Here is a 21,389-nt window from a genome sequence, read left to right as displayed (position 1 = left end):
GAATTATAATTAACAAATAAACCAAGAAGTAAATACTACCCCACCTCCACACACGCCTCTGACTTGGTTTAAATTTAAGCCTACAACACATTTCTCTTCTCATACAGAGGTTTATGAGAGATTGTGGGCAATTAGTCAAACCTTGTATTTTCAAGGAACAGACTTCAACTCAGGGGGTCTTAGAATATTTAATGTAGGTTGAGACATGTAGGTAAACACAGAGAAACCCAGAGTACCATAAGTGGTAGGATGAACTTTTTGTCTCAGCATTTTCTAGTCTTAATCAGCATATTGCATGAGCATATCATTAATATTTTAAAGGCAAATATAGGATGTAATGAAATTTTTGAGACATCTGACCCACTAAAATATTTTTGAAAGCAAAGGCTCAAAAGTACTGTATGTGTGTCAGTTAAGTGGGTCTCCTGTTAACTCAGGAGAGGTCAGAAGGGAAGCTATCTGCTAAATGCCAAAATACACGTACTGTTTGAAAAACACATTCCTGAACAGAGAAATTATATAAAAGCTAGCAAAACAGACACTACTCAAATTTATAAATGAACTATAAAGGTGAAGAAGATTCTATCACCTGCAAGGCTTCACATGATCAGAGATTCTCATTCAAGCAACTTTTAAATAATTCGGAACTCATAAATAGCATTCTGAGAAGTAGTACATAAAGTTTAATTCAACGTAGCTAAATCCACAATATGTGAAGTCTGTTATGAAGTGATGGAATAAAAAGGTGCTTGCAGCACTCAATTACTTAATATGCCCTGTGCACTAGTGTCAGTACTCTGAGAGCACCTCTGATTATTGTAGAGGATGTACAAGCTTAATAAATACTAACTTTTCTTCTGAAGGAATTTAGTTTTAAAAGGTAGTATTTATATTCAAAATTTAAAAAGCAGTATAAAAGCAATACAGTATTTCAAGTTCTAAACTTTCTTCTTGAACATGAGCACAGTAACTGTATCTTACTATTAAAATATAAAACCCAGCATATTATACAACAGCCCAACATGATGTTACCACATAAAATATGCAAGTGCATTGTACTAGTGTCCCATGCAGTGTCACTTTTTTTTACTTAGCACTTTGATTAGTGCCTCTGTTCTTGTCAGAAAAATTTAGATTTAGGGATACAGAACCTGGACATTTTTGTATTACCATAACATGCCCTCCTAGTGCAAAGGATAAAGCAATGCATTTGGCATTTACTGCAAACACATACAAAAACTATCATCTGTGTTTTAAACTGGTTTATCCAGGAAAAATGCATTGCAGACCAAGGTAAACGCAACTAGCATAGCTGTTTCTAAAACTGCCTAGCTCTCTGTTTCCCCTCTTTTAAGTGCTTCAATTTTATAACAGATGTTACATCTAGCAATTCTTGGTGACCTTATAAAAATATTCTGCTTGCAGATCCATCCAGCTCACAGGCTAGCTTGCCCAACAGACCATTCTGCCTGACTGTGGTTGGTGTGTCTGCTTGACTTCTTGTAGTGCCCAGAGACATTTGCATTCTAAGTGTTGGTTTCTCTGGGTTCTTAAAGAGTTTTTCTTTATAGTTCTCCATGTAAAAGGAATTTTAAAGGCCTTCAGATAACTAAACTAAGAAGAATAACAAAAGCAAGGCAAAAAATTAAAACGGGTTCATATTTTAAGATAACTTGACTCTACCATAGGATTCCTTGGATTTTAAAATTGACACTCTCCAAGGGCCTGACTCAATGCTGCTGGTAACAGGAGATGCACATACCTCTAGACTCCAGGGTGCAGAGAATATTCAAGTATCCAAAGTGATCTACAAGTTACGACTTCATATAATGAACTAAAAATCCTCTGAAAAAAAAAAATCTTTCTATTAACAGATCAAAATTGAATTCATAGTATCTGCATTTCCCATCCAACTGTATTGTATTTTGCTCAAAAATTAAGACCTCTGCAGAAATTTCATTCTTGACTGTTGCAACTCTGCCAGACAAAAGCTATGCAACTACTTGAATGCATTTAAAAGTAGTTTGGGAGAAATTATTGAGCCTCTTGACAATTTTCCATGAAGAAAACCGCTATAAATGCCAAATCTGTTTTGTGATAGTTGTGTTTAAGTGAATATTTAAATTAAATTAACATATACTAAGTTACATTTAAAGATAATATATTTCAAATAATTTCTGCCTGTATCTATAAATAAAGGCTAAACTTATTTGCTTTCAAAAAAGAAGCCTAGCATCTGGTTAAAATGAATCTTCTCAACTTCAACATTGTATTGTGCACCAAAATCCTTTACACAGTAACTTCTGAAGTTCCTGAAGTTATGTTAAAAGCAGACCTACAATTAATTTTTGTCCCAAACAGCATTACTTTCATAGGTAATCAAACAATCGGGTAGAAGTTAAAAAAATGGGAATAATACTCAGTTCTCTAAACAACAGCAGAATTGACGCTTCTATGACACCCAGTTTCCCTATGGAGAGTCATTTTCTCCATATGATATTAAAGCATCAGTCCTGGTCTGGCAGCAGAGGAATTTCTAATATTTAGGCAGAGCAAGATTTTGCTGCTTCTCGTCCATTTTAAGTGGACAGTGCTGATACACTAAAGCACCGCAACAACTGATTTCTGAAGAGCCTCACTGTGTATGACACATCTCCCAAATCAGCCTTCAAATACAGGATTCTTGCACATTACAGAAGACAAGATGCTGAGAAAGTAGTTCTTATATGGCAGGTAGAACTAAATCTTGCTGTTTTCATTGGGAAAAACTTAAGACACTGAAAAACTTCGGCTTCCAAGTTTCAAACAGAGAGCACAATAACTTCAGGCCACAAAATTTTAATCACCCAGTGGACAAATGTTAGGAGCTTAGTGTTCTGGGCTGCTGTAAAACTGCTTCCCCCACGTTATTTACTCAGAGAACGGGATATTTTCGCTTCTGGAGACTTTCTGGAGATATGTAACAGAATTTAGAATGAGTTGGAGAATTTGAGAACATAGTTTCATCGAAGCTGATTGCTGAAGCAGTTGTTACCAACCCACATGTGTGTGCAGAGATTTTCACACTAGAAAGCTGCTGACAATCAAACACATCCACACCGTTCTGGGCTGGCTGCAACTAGAAAGGACAAAGCTCTGCTCTGAAAAGCTGCCATACTAGAACAAAAATGAAACAACTTATAAAAGGAGTGCTTGGATATGAAGCAAGACTCCACAAGCTTAGATACTGCCAATTATTCACATTTTCAGAAGTCTAAAATAAAAGGATAGTCCCTTACTGTTCTGCAGGACATTAAGCAACTCTAAAACATGTGTCTCAAATCACATCATATTTTAGACTTATTATGTAATTTTTCTCGGTTTTTAAAGGAAAAATACAGTAAACAAGATCTGCCTTCCTTTAAAAGAACAAACAGCATCACTGAGGTTTTACTTACTGGGTAAGGAAAAAGCTGTCTCATTTCTTCTTGATACATAGGGCAGCCTGGGTCCAACTCTTTTATGCACTAGTGTCCATTCACTATGACACACTGCCAACATTTGAGTGAGGAAATCTTGAGAAAGAACTGGAAAACCAAGAAGGAACCACAACTACCTAACCATTTCTAACTCACCTCACCTAACCCTGAAGCTTGTTAACAAGACAAAGAAGAAACATTCATCACAACTCAAGGACTTTCTCCCTGCTAGCTTCCAACAGTCTACTGTAAGAAGTCACTTAGAATTTCACGTTATTAAAAAAAGAAAGAACAAGAATTCTTTTCCATAGAACACATCAGATAGAGGGTGTATGGAAAACAAGTAATGAACTGACAAGAGGTAACTGAAGCCTAATCTTCCTGCAAATTTTCTATAGCCAGTGGAGTGAGTGGTGGGCCCTCAAAAAGGCAACACAGAATGCCAAGAAATAGGCCTTATCTGAATTGCCTCCTGCAAAGTACCTATAGCCAGTGGAGTGAGTGGTGGGCCCTCACAAAGGCAACACAGAATGCCAAGAAATAGGTTCCCTTATCTGAATTGCCTCCTGCGAAGTATTCACTCTCCACCCCTCTGCTGATCCCCATAGTAATTAAAACTTCGTTCCAGCAAAATGCCGGTCAGAATTCCGCACTTGCCACTGCCTAAATCTACCTGTTAAGTCACAAGAAGGGGAGAAAAGTTGAGAAATACACCTTGTGTATCAATACCGGTTTTGACAGACTTAGCATGAAGAAGGAAATAAGAAAAGCTCTGAGAATAATGTACCTAATTAAAAAAAAACACACACCAAGAAAACCTACATGATACCTGGTCTCCACCACCACCTGTCTTCCCTGACACCCCATCAGGTGTCTATGCTAACTAGTTATTGCAATGCAACATAAGAATGTTGCTCTAAAGAGATAATACACTTTTTGGAGTTTCTCAAAGTCAGAACCAGTATTTTAAAAGTCAAAGCAGAAATGAGTACAATACCAAAATAAACTGACTATATATAATGCCCACAAATAGTAGAATTCACAATGATTTGACCTACATTTGAATAAAATAAAACATTCTTATGGACAGAAAACATATAACCAGGATATATCCTAAGGACAAAGGAGGTGCAGCATAGAGTAGAATGGGCTATTTTGATGTGTTTTCATTTATAAAAATTCCTTAGTAGATGCCTTTAAGGGTGATAAACAAATCACCCTAAATCTCAGTCACTGCAATCTGATGTTTCACCTGTCTTTCCTCCCAACTATAAAAGGAAAGAGGGAATAGCAGGCCTTGAAATAACTACTGATGTGTGAGGTTATCCAGCAAGTCAAAACATGCAGGAGCACCTGATACCCAACTCTCGCCATCAGCAAGGGATTTTCAAGGAAATGTAGTTTAACTGCCCATTTTCTATCTGCAATGTTGATTTTCCAGCAGAGCAGGCTATTTTGGAGGTATGCCTTGGCTTGTATGAAGATGAAAAATATCTCCAACTAGGATCAATTAAAAAAGTTCTCCAGTTGCATGAACTCAAAATTTAAAACTTGAGCCAGAAAATCAGTCCTACAGGAAGACTAGGAGGAGGAAGCTGTGGAGGGTTTTTCTTCTTTTTAACGATATAATGAAATGCTGTCTTGAATTTCCTAAATAAAGTTAGTCTGGTGCTAATGTACATTAGATAGGCAAAAAATAAGTTCATAAAATGACAGTGAGAAGTCTAAGTGAAGTTACATTAAAAGAAGAATGGGAAATCCCAAGTTTAGAAGCCAATATGGGTTTAATAATGATTTAAACATTACAAAATGTCTGGGAAAGCTTAACAATATTTCAGTAACATGCAGACGATTATAACATCAGTTTTGCAAAAGAGTTTGGGGTAAAAGAGGCAGCAGGGAGAGATACATGCACTCTGCCTGTCTACAATCATCTGCACAGCACTCAAAATTTGCTTCAGCTAGTATATCTTGAGAATATGGAAGATGATAACTTAATGAGAAGTCATTATATTCACATTTTCACAAAATATTCAGATACAAATTAAATAAATACCAAAGATTAAAATAGTAAGCTCATGCAGATTTCTCAAACAAACATTCACCTTCTAAACAGGTGCTGTTCACACTGATCAGAGGGCTTGAAAGGGTCTGACGATTCACAGAGGCAGTGAACTTATTCCTCTATACTCAGACAGACCAGTATCTTTTTGACAGGAAAAATGAGAGCCTACTTCAAACCATCAAAGAAAGGAATCTACAAATCATCAATTATGGGTGGATAAAAGCTAAGTGTAACACTATAGGATTTAATTATTGAAACCAAACTCTGGGAAGGTACAAATTTTTCAGATATTTTAAGACCGCTTTATAAACAGCAGAAATGGATGCTTGCTGTTAGATGGAAATTAGCATAACTTCATCATTCGTGCTATTTACTTTAAAAATATAGGTGTTTAGGAATAGGTATGGTCCCAGATAAACAACTGGAACTGAAATGAAGTACCACCTGCCTTGAGTTATTAGTTACTACATGCTCATAAGGCTTATTTGCACACTTTCTCCATTACTGACAAAGTAACTGGAATTTTAATATGCCCTTGATGGATCCTGGGGAAAGGAGGGATTAGAAAGTCCAGAAAAAAACTGGCAGAAGTAAGAAGAGGGAAACTTCATTATTACATAAAGATTCTGAGTCCTAAAGTTCCTATGGTGTATCTATAACATACATGCATACCTTGCCTATTTTCTTATACAGAAGCATTTCAAAGTGCTCTTTCCTACTCCTGTTCTCTGTATTTCTTTCACTTACACTCCTCTCACCAAAACACTGCCTTTCATCTTTACAAAATATCCCAGAACATATTTTGGGTAGAATTTTCTGATAATGTGTTCAAAAAACCTCCATCACTATGATGACAAGCATTCAAGAAGTCTCACGGGACGAATTTATGCATATTAGCAATCTTTTCATTACTCAGTTATGGTACCTGTAAATAAATATAGCAACATTAATGCTTAAATTAATTCATGCCAGTTTTTAAAGACTTAAATAACAAGTTTCCTTTTCATTCTAAACCACTTTTACATTTATTCAACTACCATTCTTAATATACTACCACTCTAAAAATCCCTCCAGAATGTCCTTTCCCATTATTTCCTATTTAGTGGCAAGGTTAAAAGAGTCTCACCCCGAACATTCAAAATGTAGAATAACCTCAACTTCCTTAATTTACTGTAAGCTTTAAATATAAGAAAAGTCACTGGATTTGCCTCTTCATAATAATAGAGATAGGCTCATTTTTATAACATGCATTTTTTCTGATGATTTTCTACAGTTTCAACTATTCTTCACAGCAAAGTATGTTAAAATGTTTCCTCCATGAAAAATAAACACACAAGTATCCCTACACTAAAAACTATTTGTGAGTACTTTTTCCTACAAGTGCATGTAACTCTTCAGAAATCAAAGTAACAATGGGATCCACTTTATTTTTTCCATGTCAAGAGTAAGGGCATTAGAATACAAGTCTGGTTTTCACAAGATTTTTTCTTGAAGATTCAATTCATTTGTCTGCAACTACAGTAAAAGATGTATTCATTTTATTTGCAAATATAGGGTAAAAAGCCATGGAATCTTTTTAGTGTATGCTTAGCACCATCACATTTTCACCATAAGGTCAAAAGACTGTTCCTATAAGCCTTCTTCCACATTTAAGACGGAATGTTGCTCTAGCTTTTTCAAGAAATTATATTAAGGACAGATATAGAAATTCCACTGTATTTTATATGATATTGATAAAAATCATGTTTGCTGTCCACTTCTTTCTTTACAGTTCTTTAGTCAAATAAACACAACCTCTTCTTGTCACTGGAAAAAAGTAGTTATGATACATATTCAATGATGACCTATCTGCAAGATCATATAATTTTTTCATTAACTATGGAGGGAAAGAAGCAGAAAATATGTTTACTACAAAATTACCTACCTCCTGCTCCTTTATGTTAGCCTTGCTCTATCTCAGTCTTTCACTAGTGTCACTAGTAACAATTTTTAACCCACTTTCACAAAGTAAAAAAAGGGCACATGGAAAAATTAAAGAACACATTCTTTATGTTTTTGATTGCAAGAAGTATATTTAACCCAGAAAAAAGTTGAATAATGATGGGTAATTGTGGGTGAAGTCTGCAAAACAGGATGCCAAAGGAAGATGCTACCACAGAACACAAAGTGAAGGAAAGAGCGCTAAGACTATGATTCTCTTATGAAGATGTGAAAAAGTAATAAAAAACAGTGCTCCACAGCAACAGAATTAATACATATTAACAATCCAAGCTTAGATTTGGCAATTAAAACTGTTTTGAAAAAAATAAACTTGACTTGTCTTTATTAATGAGAGGGGTGGGGGAAGAAAGAGAAAACCTATTTTAAAATCAACCCGTTCAGGGTTCCCAAACCACAGTACTCACATTTACAGCTGAGGAGCAAGACTGTTAAACTGAAGTCACCTTACTGCCCCCCAATTAGAAAGTTAAGGTAAGCTGTTTAGAACTCCATGGTAATAACATAAAGAGACTAGCAGAGGAAAATAATTGTCAGAAGGATTTTAATTTACTGCCCTTGAAATGCAAATTATCTTCAAGAAAGTTATTATTTTTGGAGTTTTTCCTCCATATAAAAACACAATCAACACACGTTGCTTCATCATCTCTCAGGTGAAACAAATCAAAGTATTTATTTCACCTCTTTCACGTTTTCAAAAAAACATGTGAATATATGACATACCTTATGCTGTAACAGTTTAACCCTGCAGCATCAGCTAACAAATTTCTTTCAGTTTAAGCCTACACGCTGCGCAGCCTACTTGCTTCCTTTGTGTACTCTGCCAGATCTCTTCACTTCCACAAACTTCTGAACAGAGCTGTCATTATTAATTCTCAGCAAGAAACCCAAGCCACTATGAATCACTGCAGCGACTGGCAGCAAGTGTCAGCACTACTCTCACAATGCTTCAGAAATGGAGAAAAGTCCTAAAGCAACTAAAAGATTTTAACTAACCTACCACTGACTTGGTTCTTGCACAATTCTTCTTTGCTTTTTTATTTAACAAAGATGCATGAAAAAGGCTACATTAGGCTGATGTCATATTTCAGAAGCCAGGAGTATTTCAGTACGCTGCCTCTCTAACAACCAGGGTCTCGGCTCCACACCACTGTCTCTGTAGTTTTTCATGCTTCATTATAAGCTTATCAAACAGTGCCAATTATGCCTCCCACAACTGTCCACAGTGGAGTTAGGCCCTCAAAGCATATTCACTAGATATCAGACATCAAGACTATTTACTTGGCTCTAAACAAGAGGAAAGATAACACTGATCAGGAAATACTGCACAATGTAAAGCATTTATTTAATATGCAAAACTGCACGTTTCTCCATGCTGTGTGAAAAAGCATTGTTGGATAATAAAACAATTGATAATAGTTATTTTTTCTAAAGAGAAATAAAAGTTAGAACAGAAAAAAGTGGGTTTTTGTAGCCTCTAAAGTGCTGCTCAACTCTGCATTTCTAAGCCACAGATGTTAATACAACAACTTCCTACAAGAGGAAGTGAGCAATTCTCTGCATTAGGAACTTGTGGGGTTTTTTTCTGTAATTCACATTTGCCATAACTGTGCCATTTTAGCAGCCATACTATTTTAACAACATTATCATCTGGGACGATGCAGTTCTGTAGTCCAGTGGTAGATACAATAAAATGTTTAAACTTCAAGAGACAGAGAAGTTCACTGTTCTGCTGATAAACAGACCCATAAAAATATAAAGGAGGAAATGGACTGTGATCTCATATTGACTGTATTTGCTGTGTGACTGAAGCCAGAAATTTATTTTTCAAAGTTTTTTTGAAACTTAGCCCATGTTCATCCCACGAACAAGTGCACATTAGTACTCTTGAGTTATAATTTTCAGCAGCAATGATACAGCTGCATTTGCAGCAAGTGATAATTTAAAATACATGTTAGTATAAGACCACTCTGTAACATAACTTCAAAGAGTTATGAAGCCAAGATTAAAAGTTACAGTAAGTTATGCCTACTTCTTTCTTATCTTCCACTCACTATCTCACTCCCTGTCCCTGCTGATCTGGTAGTCGATGTGACTCGCTTTGTGGCATCAAGGCAAGCTAATTTTGATATCATCACAGGCCTGTAGAGTTTACCAGTATTCTGAAGCTGCTTGCTGTGAGACATAACCACATGCAGAGGCTCATGCTGGTTTTTAGAGAATAAATCATCTTCAAGGGAGACATGCCATCACATCAGCAAAACCTCACTTTTTGTTGAATTAGTGTTCTCATTAAAAAATAATTTTCTTTATTATGTTTACATGTTCCTTCCAAAACTCATTGTTTCACTACTAAAACACACTACAATTTTTAGTAAATGAAATTTCTACATAAATGTGATAAATGATTATCACTGCCTGCCCATTCCTTAGGAAAGGTAATTCTCAAAACAGAACACATGCAGATAATAACAGAAGAATTTAGGTAACGAGATGTGACTCTGATGCATAGCTGTATTTTTACCTAGGCAAAAGTTCTAAAATGTTTTCCTTCTTCAAAGTGTTACCAATTGACCTAACTTGGTTTCTGTTATTGAACTAATAGCAATACAATTAAGGGACTATTTAAGACAGTTAATTTTTTATGGGGGTTGTATATGCGTTTTTTTCTGTGTTGCGATTTTGTTTTGTTTTTAAATTGACTATAAGTTTTGTAAATCTCACAATGGTACTTATTTTTCTCCTAGTTTACCACAATATGAATCTTCTAGTTCCACAATCTTTCTATTTCTCCCAAACAGAAAATGTGAGACAATTGTGGTGTAATTTATCATGGCAAGCACACACAACTAATCTCCAAATTGTCTGCTAGGTACCCATAACTGACAGGAATTTAGTTGCTCTAAATATGAGAAAAAATTCAAGCATACTTATCCAGATATACAATGTGGACCAACTAAGATAAACTCTAAAGATTTGCCTAAACCAGAATGGTCTGGTTCAGAGTAAGTTTCAAGACAATAATAAAGGAAGTGACACAATTAATTTTCCCAGCTCCCTTAATATAAAACATTAGATTCAAAAAATTGCTATTGCTTCCACTGATCACTTGTTTGATAGACTTGCAATAACTCATCCTATCTCTTGTTGAGAAATCAAATAAGAAGCCAAAATGCCTGGTTGCCCACACTTTTTTTTCATTTAAAAATTCAGCAGCTCTCTTGGAAGCTGGGAAAAGAGGCATCTTTAGAACAGGGTGTTCAAAATACATCTCTGTTTCCTTACCTGTTTCTCACTCAAAGCTGTGATTTTGGCTTGAAGTTCATGAAGCTGTTTCTTCAAATCAGCATTCTGATTAGAAAGAAAAAATATCTGTGAGAAAGATATTCCAGTTGTTAACAGAGAGTAGTAGCAGGAAGGTGCTTATTTTGTTTTTGTTTGTTGTTGTTGTTTTGCATAGTGTACTACAAATACAGCACCTCTGGATGTACAGCCAATAAAATTCAAGAGGCTCAACAGCGCCTTACTTAAGTCACTGAGTGCAACAATAGTCAGACAACCTTTCTAGCACCCAGAGAGAGAACCCAGTTTGGAATGAAGATTTAATTAAAACATCCATCAGTGCTTACTGCATTATAAAAGTGTATTTGTACATTTCATCAAGTTTACAAATTAAACAAGAAATGTTTGTTAATATGTAGTACAATAGTATCATACAAGAGAATGCTATGCTACTTATACAAAGACATTATCATACATTTGATTGTGTAGAGCATCAGCAAACACATCTATTACATCTTAACTGACACGTATTAAATGAAGGCAAACACACCTAAGTCTTCATTTCCACAAATGTTTACACCTTGGACTGTATTTAAAATAGTTACATTTGTCTTAGCATATAATTCATAGCAGCACTTTGCTTACAATAGCACTTTCTAAAGTTTAAGATTTGAAAACCATAATAATCACTATAAAGATGCAGTTAGGAAACAATTTTTACCAGGACTATTTATTTCCTACTAAAAATAAAATTAAAAAATCTGTCCTCAGTTTAAAGCCTGTGAAGCTCTGCAGAAACATTACAGGGAAGCAAGCTTCTCTGATGCTTTTCCTCTTTTTTCACCTTTATTGTTCTTATTTTTGTTGTAAATTCTTTACAGTCAATTATGCATGTTTGCTGTGCTACACAGAAATAATAAAACAAAGGACTAGTATCATTACAGGAACTCCATGCTCAGGACAACTTCTTTTTTTTTATATTCCCTCATATAATTTTTAAATGCATTACAATTTTAGTTTGAAGATAGTCTTCTCCAATAAACACACAATTCTAGCAAAACCAGATGTTGACCAGTCATCCTCCCTTCTTCTAGATTTCACTTAATAATCCGGGATAAAAATGCATTAGGAACATTGGAAGCAGGAACTAGATTTACTCTTCCTGGCTCCAGGAACTTTGCATGGCTGCTTGCAGCACAACCTGGCTTTCAGCAGACAAGAACTGAAAGTAAACAGCTTTGCAGACTTGCCCAGCAAGTAGCAAACCTTAACCAAATCCCATCAGAAGCAGGAAGTTCTAGAAGTAGATCTTCCAACACCAGCCTACTCCCTGCTCATCTCTCCCCGTAAGGGGTCTAACTACTTGACTGTTACAAAAACTGCCTACCCACTCCACTCAGCTAGGAAAAACCCAAGCTTAGAAAATTACAGGGCATTTCATATTGTATGAGCATGGAAACACTTAACAAGCACCTCAAGTGCCTTCATTCCTCCACTCAACATTTCAAACTAGTTGGAGAACTCCACAGAACTCTCCATTCAGCACACTGAAATGCTTAACTGCTGTGTAAACCCAAGGCCAGGTATCTGCTCTTTGGAGACTACAGTGCTGAGGATGGATACTTAAGACAAGCAATCCAAACAGAGTCTTCAGCTACATTCTTTATTTGGACAAAATTTCTTGGACAGAATATCTTTTTTCATAGAATTGTGAACCTTCTGATATTCAAAAAAGAAAAAAAGCAAATTCTAGTAATGGCAGATTTTATAAAGAGCAGATTCCAAAAGGATCAGAAACTTACTACATGTTTGAACTGTACCATAGCCCACAGGAGTCACTTGATTTAAACTATTAAGAATATGAGGCAAGTCTCCATAAAGGCAAAAGCTGTAGTTTTGTTCTAAACTATCAAAGCACCATTGCTGAAAGACTTGTTCATAATAGTTTTCTTCTAAACACTGTGTTAGCAAGGAAGAGAATGATCAAGAAATATCTGTAATTCTCAATTTTCATGCACAGTTATTTTCCTGTATTTTTAAGGGTAAATAATACAACACATAAACAGTTACCTGTGGATCTTGCTTCATTTGGGCAACCAGTTTCTAGAAAGAAAAGAGATGCAACAATACAATTAAAAGTTTAAAAGTCAATATATTTTAAGAATCTTTGTAAAAGCAAAATATTCAGTTTATAGCATTTCAATAGCAAGGCCTGCAATTGAGTATTATATAATTTCCAAATCCTTTCTTATTAATATAGTAAAACTACCACACTAAGCTACCACTTCTGCTCCTTCTCAACAGCTCTTGAACAAGTGATGCCTTTTAAGGATAATTTAGGACAGCTGGATAATATGATCTAATAGCTGTATCGCCTCTAGAACTGGTGCCTTCTTTGCTTGCAGTCACAAGAAACACCAATCACAGATAACTATGTGGACACAAAAGCTGTTTGTATATTCAAAAGCATAATGTTTCAAGTACTAAGGGCCCGTCTGTTTGTTGGCTTGGCTGTTACCACATGGAAGACCCATGTTCAGAAGCATCTTTGCCACTTTTCTCCCTCAAAGAGAGATTGAGATCAGTGTAGAAGAGATGCCCTCCACATCCAAGGGAAAGCAGACAGATGGTTGCCATTCACTATTCTTCCTCATTCACTTCCTCCAGGCAGCTGCAGAAGAATGTTGTCTATTGCTAAGCAAGGAAAAGTTACCAGGCTGTCATCAAAGAAAATCAGAGTTCAGAATGAAGAGGCAATGTAAACAAAAAATTACCAATTTCTTTTTTGGTTACAGTCACACTTATTCATCACATTGCCATGCCCCTTCCACACATGCAAAGAACAATATCAAGTCTGTACTTTCTTCCCCATTTATTCATTGGAATTAGGAAAAGGAGTGAGAAAGGAAAGGACAAAGCAAGCAAGAAATGTATTTCATTCCACCTGCATTGATACCACCCAGAGGATTTAGACCTTATCAACTCACTCTTAGAAGTTTATTTCATTTCACATCCTAAAAATGATATTAATTTTTAAAGAAGTCTAACACAAAGATAATTCTGTGTCAGATCACTGTTTTACCTGCTGCATTTTCTTTGTGGTACTAGCCAATAGCAAACAGAGGCATCAGCATGAAGTCTGTGCTGGACAAGCACAGAGTGTTATTTCCCATCTTTCAGAAAATTACATCTCTGATGTCTTCAAGGATTACGTCTTAGGTTTACCAGCTACTAACACTCTGTTCTTCAATTAATCTGCCTTAATTACTTTTTTGCACCCAGGAAACACTCCCGAGTGTTTCATTACAATATATTCCAAAGTTAAACTACAGGACTCTTACGTGGAAGGACTTTTTTTTTTTTTAATCTGCCTTCCTGATAATGCAAGTTTGAGAGGCAAATAAGATTATGGAAAACTAGTCTTGACTTGAGTCAAGAGGAGTGGGAATTTGGACTCAATGATCCTTAATGGTCCCTTCCAACTCAAGATACTGTGATTCTATGACTGTTTCCCTATTAATCTTTTTCCCACGTTTTTTCCACATCACAAATTCCCCCATCAGTCATCACTTCTTCAGATTGAAAGTCGCCTCATGCATGATTCATTTCATTGCTTTGTTCACTCTTAGTACTCTTGCGTGTACTTCTACTTTGTCTCTATCGTCTGGAGACAAAGTTTAAAACTGCATGTGACATTCAAGTACTCTACTACAGGAACTCCTTCCGCAGTGGTAATACCTAATTCACAGCTTTCTATTGCAGATGTAAAACTGGGATTGTTTTTCAAAGTGCATCACTTGGTATTTATCTAAAATGAATATTATTGTTTGACTGTGCCACAGGAGGGAAGGTGCTACATTACCCTTTTGCTTGCATGCTTAGCTTACTTTTCCTCAGAGCTTCCTGGCACATCAGTTTGACAAAACCCAAATTTGTTAGTTTTTATACAAAGTACTTGTACAGACTCAGCCATAAGACAATACGGTCAGTGATTGTAAACTGTTCATAAAGTATTGCTGAATTTATGGATCACAAAATACTGTGTCATCCAATCATAAGAAAAAAGTATCTTTGCCATTTACCCCAAATGTGTGCTAAATTTAAGATATTTTAAAGCTTACCCATCTTCTTGTTATGAAATGAGAGAAGAAGTAGTATATTTTAGGTTCTTTCTACACATCAGCTCTAAGAATCATCCATTAACTCCAACCCTTCTGTGAGAATAACTAAATATAATTCCTTTAACACCTCTTGTGATCAAAACTATGAAGAGCAGGCTGTTTCAAAATAAACTTAATTAGGTCAACACAGCAGCAGAATTAACTACTTCCATTTGATGCATCTCTTCTCAGGACAAGAAGTAACAGCTTTGACATGGAAGATATCTGAATATTCAAGTTGTACCCTGATGTAGCAAGTAACCTGGTCAGACTTCATTTATGGAGGATTCTTCAATGATGAAAACAAAACAAAGTAACTTTTTCTAAACATCTAAACAGCTCCTTTGGGTCCTTACTGATAGTTTAAGATACACTTTGCCGAAGTAGCAGGACCAAAACTTCAGCCGATTTCTGGCGATGAACTGGAACAGGCAGGAATAAAGGAGCTATTCCACAAACAAAAATAGTTATACTGAGCATCATTTTCTACAGCTATGTAAGAAGTCACAAGTGTCACGCTGCATCAGGAAGCTGGGAGGCTTTGCTCACAGTGCAGAGCTGAACTCTGTACGCTCATCCCAGACACCAGTCCACTGCTTACAAGGAGACAACAAACCATAACTGTGTAAGTGTTGGCAAGCTTTTTCAAAGTCCCCAGCAAAAGAAATATTAGATAAGTAAAAGATGCAAGTGAGACAATTCATCACAACTCCTGATATATTGTATTGCTAAGTTACAAAATTAAGAGATACAATGCAGTTCAAGCATTTCATATGAAAATGTATTTTTTGGTGCCAAAACCAGTTTCACCACCTAAACTCAAATTTAAAGTTGTTTTCAGTCCAGAGCTCACTTTTAATGAGGACTGGGCAAAGCTAAGGCAAACAGGGTCAAAAAACCTTGGAAAGTTTTTTTAAAAAAATTTGTTTGGACATTTTCCAGTCTTCATCCCTGTTCATCACTATGAACAGATGCTACCCATTAATCGAAATTCAATGTCTTAAAATTGTTTATCATCTTCAGCATATAAAGGAATAAAGATGCACTCAAGAGGTAAATGCTGTTACACAAATACAAGGACGACCAGAGTTCTGATCACAATACAGCAGGTCATACTTGAAAAGAATAGTTACTGACTTACTGGCTTTAAACATTTTAATGCTTGCAGCAAAATGCCACAAGTAATTTCTAAATTTCTCTACCCCCATAACAAAACTGGCCTTGGAGTTCAAGGTCTTCTTGTAGTCCTGGAAATTTGTCTTTAGCTTTTTCAAGTTTTTCTCTTTAGCTCAAAGTTGCATTTTGATAAAGCACACAGAGCTTCATTTTACTAATCCACCCACCATTCAAGTTCTTGCACTATGCTCATCATGGCAGCAACTACTGAACAAGTCTTCTAGAACACTTGTTTAGACAAGTCATCAAGTAATTTGGAAACATTTTCCAAATTTTGCATGATGGGTTACACTAATCAGTGTAATCATATTGCTTTTATCCATTATGTAACAGTTGTGAGTTTCAGACATCCAACAGAAATACTTGGAGAACTGTCTTTAAAAAAGATCTCATTGATAAATTCAACATTTCAAGTTGGCAGCTACTCTGTGTTTATGGCTGTAACAGTTCTGTTCAAGGAATTAATATACATGTGTCCTCTTACATTTGCTAAATTAGGGGTTTATTGTGTTTTGGTGTTTTGTAATACTTCCCATTTTTATTGTAACCGAATGGCAAACTACAACTCTACTGCCATACAGCATCAGACAGGCTATCAGTAAAAAGACCCAACATTTAAAAAATTATGAGCCCAAGTACTACAATGTTTTGGTTAGCAAAACTATACAATTACAAGTAACTATAATTACTACAGAAGACACTCCAGAAGAGAAGCAACAGATGACTCTACGCAGCACTATGCATATTTTGTTTGAAAATTCCTCCACTATATTCTTAAATTGCCAGCTGAACACTGAAGCTGGCTTCAGAGTATTAGAAAAACCTTCCAGATCGGAGTTGCTGAACATGAAGTTTTCAGAGTGTTTTTATCACTGCTGCAAAATATTAAAATAAAAAAATCTCCACCTACAGACTGATAAGTAGATTTTTCACATTTGACAAAAAACAACAGGTGGTGGGGTCAAAATGCAGAGTATAAAATTCTAAAGGAGCTTCAAGATAATAAAAACAATTATTATTATAGCTGTAGTACTATTCCTTAACGCTATCAGTAATAGTAATACTAGTAGCAATACTAATGCTGCTATTTACTTAAAAGTAAAAAGCAAAAATTAATATAAATTACCTGGTGAACCTGAATTTCCACTTTCAGAGCCTCCTGTAGAGTCTGCAGCTCCATTCTCTACCTTCTCCACTTTCTCTAGAAGTGTCTTTGCTGATTCCAGTGCCTTTAATTTCTGGTTTCCTCTTTAACACCAGTACTGCAGAAAAATAAATATTTTGTTTTGGTTAGTCAAGGAGAGAAGTCAATTTGAAAAAAAGATAATAACAAGCAGAAATTCAGTAGTCAACTATATTCAACAGCAGCTTTCTAGCCTAAACACAATGTTTCAAACACAAGAAATCTACAGGCTGTACAAAATGCCTTCCTTAGGGTCATTTAGCCAAATTTGTTCCTTCCCTTATATCCCAAAGTTGACATACTTGTCCCTTATCTTAGTTTGCAGGCAGCTATTTCCTACCAATATCCTATTGCAGTTGCATATTAAATTAGAAAATTTAACTGCTGAGAATGTTTTAAAAATCTGTGTAGTTGAGAAAATATTCTCCAGACTAAAATTCTGCAACCCAAACAGCAATAAATTGTTAAAAACTGCATTAACATACTTCCATGATACTAGATGGGATGGTCTGCATGTAATCTGACAGAACATTAATACATTAAGAACACATTGCCTAAAGTTTGTGCTGAGTTCATAATTTCAGTTGAAACCTATTTTGAAGGAACAGAAGACTGATATAAAGCAGCACAGGACTTACTCAAATCCATTAATTTTAAAATCTTTTACTTCTATTGGAATTCTACCTGTAGAATATGAGTATGAATTTACTATCTTCACTTGTCCTACAAACAAATTAATCCTCTGACCTAGAAAAGCATTATCAGCCTTATTTCTAAAAGCCTTGAAAGATGGACATGAATTTTTTTTTCAGAAAATATATATAAAATATTAGCTTCTGAAACAGAACTAAGATTCCTGTCTCTATCCCATATCCTCAAATCACAACAGAACCTGTGTAAAAACTGGTAAAAAACCCCAACAAACTATAAATACATACATATAAAAGCCATCAGAAAACATTATATAGCAATCTTTTCAATGACATTTCCGCCCAAACACCACACATTAAGAAATTGATGGAATGTTAGAAGAAGTTCCTAGTTTGTAATTGCTCCGTATTTTTGCACAGGTCTTGTAGCCAACTCAGAGGCCATAATGCAATTTCATTGTTTTGAAAAGGATATTGATAGTTTATATTAGACATGTAGGCTGTAAAAATATAATCATTCCTGCCAGTTAGATAATGTTATTTTAACATTGTCTCACTACAGTAAACTGAAGTGCTGGACAAGTTTGTGAGCTCCTGAAAATAAAAAGTTGGGGGAGAGAATTAATTGTTTAATTAATTGTTTCTCCTTCCAAAAAGAAATTTCTTACAACAGCAGAAGACTATAAACAAGTTTTAAAAAGCAATATATTTAAACTTATTCTTTGTCAGTGCTCCATGCTGTTAGCTTAAAGTTACTTATTTAAATAACAAAGGCTTGATCACACTTTCTAGTCAACACATAAAATGACCTTCTGCAAGGGCCTCTTTCACATGTGACACAGATGAGAGAAAACAGCTGCCTTTGCATCACTACTCTCTATAAAATTGTAATTTGTATCAAGGGATACATGGAAATTACATATAGTTCCCTGTTCTATTACCACAAACTGTAATGAGAAAACAGAATCCCGGCTTATTACTTCCACTCTCTGACAAGAACAACTATACCCTCCATTAAGTCCCTATCACTGCACTTTCAAAAGAAACCATGCTTCAGAAAACCACGTGGGAAACTGGCTAATGAAAACTGAAACGCACTGCAGAGGCAAAAAGTCTTCAATAAGCCTCAGAAAGTCGATTCTGGGGTAAAGATACAGGTAGATATGGCCACAATTTCTTTCTCTTTGTATTCAATGAATGAGGAGGTACTCAAGATAAATAGCTAGTATAACTCTACAACTACATACCAACTTTCAAGTTAAGTGCAAAACAGCAGTAGAGATGGTTATCTCAACGAAGAGTGTAAACAATATCCATAATTTTAATAAGTGACTGTAAAGTCCAGTACTAATTAACGGGAAAAATTACACTATACTGCTGTAAAAAACCCCAATATTCAAAGATTGAGCAAGTACTATTAATGCACAACTCAATTTGACAGATAGACAGTTTAGATGGATCATAACTAATCCAACCTAACTTCACAGATGCCTCTAACAACTAGAAAGGTTTTTCAAAATTAAATTTTCAAGAGATTCAAGAAAAAAGTGATAGCATTTTGAGATGCAAGTGGTTGCTCATCCTAGCCATGGTTACAGGGGTGTAAACATGAACAAATGTAATTCACTGTCCTACTGAGGAACATATATTATGATGAGTAAGCAAAAAACACAAAACAATTTAGTAATTCAGTTCAATACTTGTTAAAATTTCAGATTTTTCTTTCATTGTAATGAAACAAGTTAGAATTTAAGATTCCTTAAAATTTATTCCTTCAACATATACATAAGTCTGAAACAGATACCATACTACAACATCCTGAAGAATTAAGTTCAATTTTTAAGACTGAAGTTTCCAAGAAAAGGCAAGAGATTAGCAAACTTCTGACTTGTTTTGGTTTTTTTTCCTTTTTGTTTCTGTTAGGTTTTTTAAATCTTGACTCTTTCCTCCTTCTTTTAAAACATGCAAATGTTTTACATGTTCAATGCTAGAATCAGTGATTTCCAAAAGGAAAGCAGAGAATTATGGAGTAAATGCATCTATTGCACACCCAGACATACTTCCAAGCCTCAGCCAGAAAGAGCACTGCAAGCAAGAGGTAAATCTGCTGCTCCTTGGCTTGACTTCAACTACTGGAGACAGCAACTCTCCATTCAATTTCTTGTTCATATGCATTTGTTGTAAATAATATTTTATTTCTTATGTGATCGCTTTAAGACTTAAAATTTCATGCCCAGATAAGTACCCCAATACACCACAGTTAAGGTAGTAGCGGTTTATATACTATATAAATATTCAGAGACTGAACAAAACCTTAAACTCTATATTAAGTGCATTAGGTTATTCCAGTGCCTATAGTTTCTGGTTTCCTCTTTATTACCATTATTATTATCTATTATTATCCCAATTAAATACAATATGTATCAGAACCTCTAAAGTTATCAAAAAGCTATTTAAACTATCACTATTTTGGAAACTACAGTAGAAACACAGCTGAGAAGGTGCAAATATACATATATACACAAACCAAGGTAGGGCCATACAAAAAGCCATGACTGCCTTCTGTGTGTATGGAAAGACTTTGAATAAGTCAGAACTTTAGAAATGAGTCTTTCCCTGACAAAAATCCCTTCAAATACATGTTTTTTTTCCATTAAACAAAAAAAATGAACACTATTTTTGAGTAGATGAATTTAAATGTCTACTGTACTTACAGACCCTTGGACCCAAATCTCAGCCATACAGTTATGTTTATTAAGGACTGAGGCTTCCATCAGTAACATTTGCTTTTTAAGCTTTAATTTCCAAATATAAGACTACATAGGTTTTCAGTTTCAGTTAATATCAAACTTTTCCAAGAATGGACGCCAGCAATTAGTATAATTATTCTTAGGTAAATCACCTTAGCCCTGGTATGAAATACTTACCAGTTCTGAGAAAGTTACTGCCTTCAGCTCTTTACCCTCTCCTACAAAAGAAAAACAACAACAAAACATAATTACAAACAACTTAACTACAGTTTGAAACAGAAAAGGAAAAGTCAAAGATTTGGAAAGGGGGGGGAGGGGAGTTTGGGTTTTGGAGAGGGCTTTCCTGTTTGTTTCTAATTTTTTTTTTCTCCATTTTTTAAGTGTTTGAATTTTGAAATTTTTTAAGATGCTGAAGCTTAATATAAAATAACACTCAGAAAGAAAAGGTTTGCCACGGGAGGGAAAGCAAAGGAGACCTACAATTCTAATCTGGATTAACATACAAACTATTACTGTCACTAGGTGAAGAAGAGACGACAAGTAGAAGCCTTTCTAGTTCTGTGCAAGGCTTGTGTTCCCATCCCGCAAGGGACATATCTCCTCTCTATCACAGTTAACATCTAAATCACAATCCCTGTCAGTTGCCACAGCTAAATATTACAAGGTG

At 35.3% G+C, this 21,389-nt stretch overlaps 1 protein-coding gene across 2 annotated transcripts in view; it reads right to left on the bottom strand.

Moving 5' to 3' along the window:
* Positions 1–20,944, bottom strand: part of PHF21A (PHD finger protein 21A) — a 94,631-nt gene extending 73,687 nt beyond the window's left edge. Inside the window, exons 1-4 of one of the 2 annotated variants that reach the window (XM_009999559.1) lie at positions 20,900–20,944; positions 17,266–17,401; positions 12,874–12,906; positions 10,807–10,872 (exon numbers count right to left, since the gene is read on the bottom strand). In XM_009999559.1, the coding sequence (XP_009997861.1) occupies positions 10,807–10,872; positions 12,874–12,906; positions 17,266–17,319 (153 nt within the window). In that variant the 5' untranslated portion in view covers positions 17,320–17,401; positions 20,900–20,944. Of the gene's footprint in view, positions 1–10,806; positions 10,873–12,873; positions 12,907–17,265; positions 17,402–20,899 lie in introns of those variants that run through there. The other variant, XM_009999560.1, reaches the window with a different exon arrangement.
* Positions 20,945–21,389: the final 445 nt, after the last annotated feature.

This window comes from Chaetura pelagica, unplaced genomic scaffold, assembly GCF_000747805.2.
Source record: "Chaetura pelagica isolate M959 unplaced genomic scaffold, ChaPel_1.0 scaffold55, whole genome shotgun sequence".
NCBI classification, from domain to species: Eukaryota; Metazoa; Chordata; class Aves; order Apodiformes; family Apodidae; genus Chaetura; species Chaetura pelagica.
The sequence above is the reverse complement of the archived record's forward strand: the minus strand, read 5'-3'. Positions and strand labels throughout refer to the sequence as shown.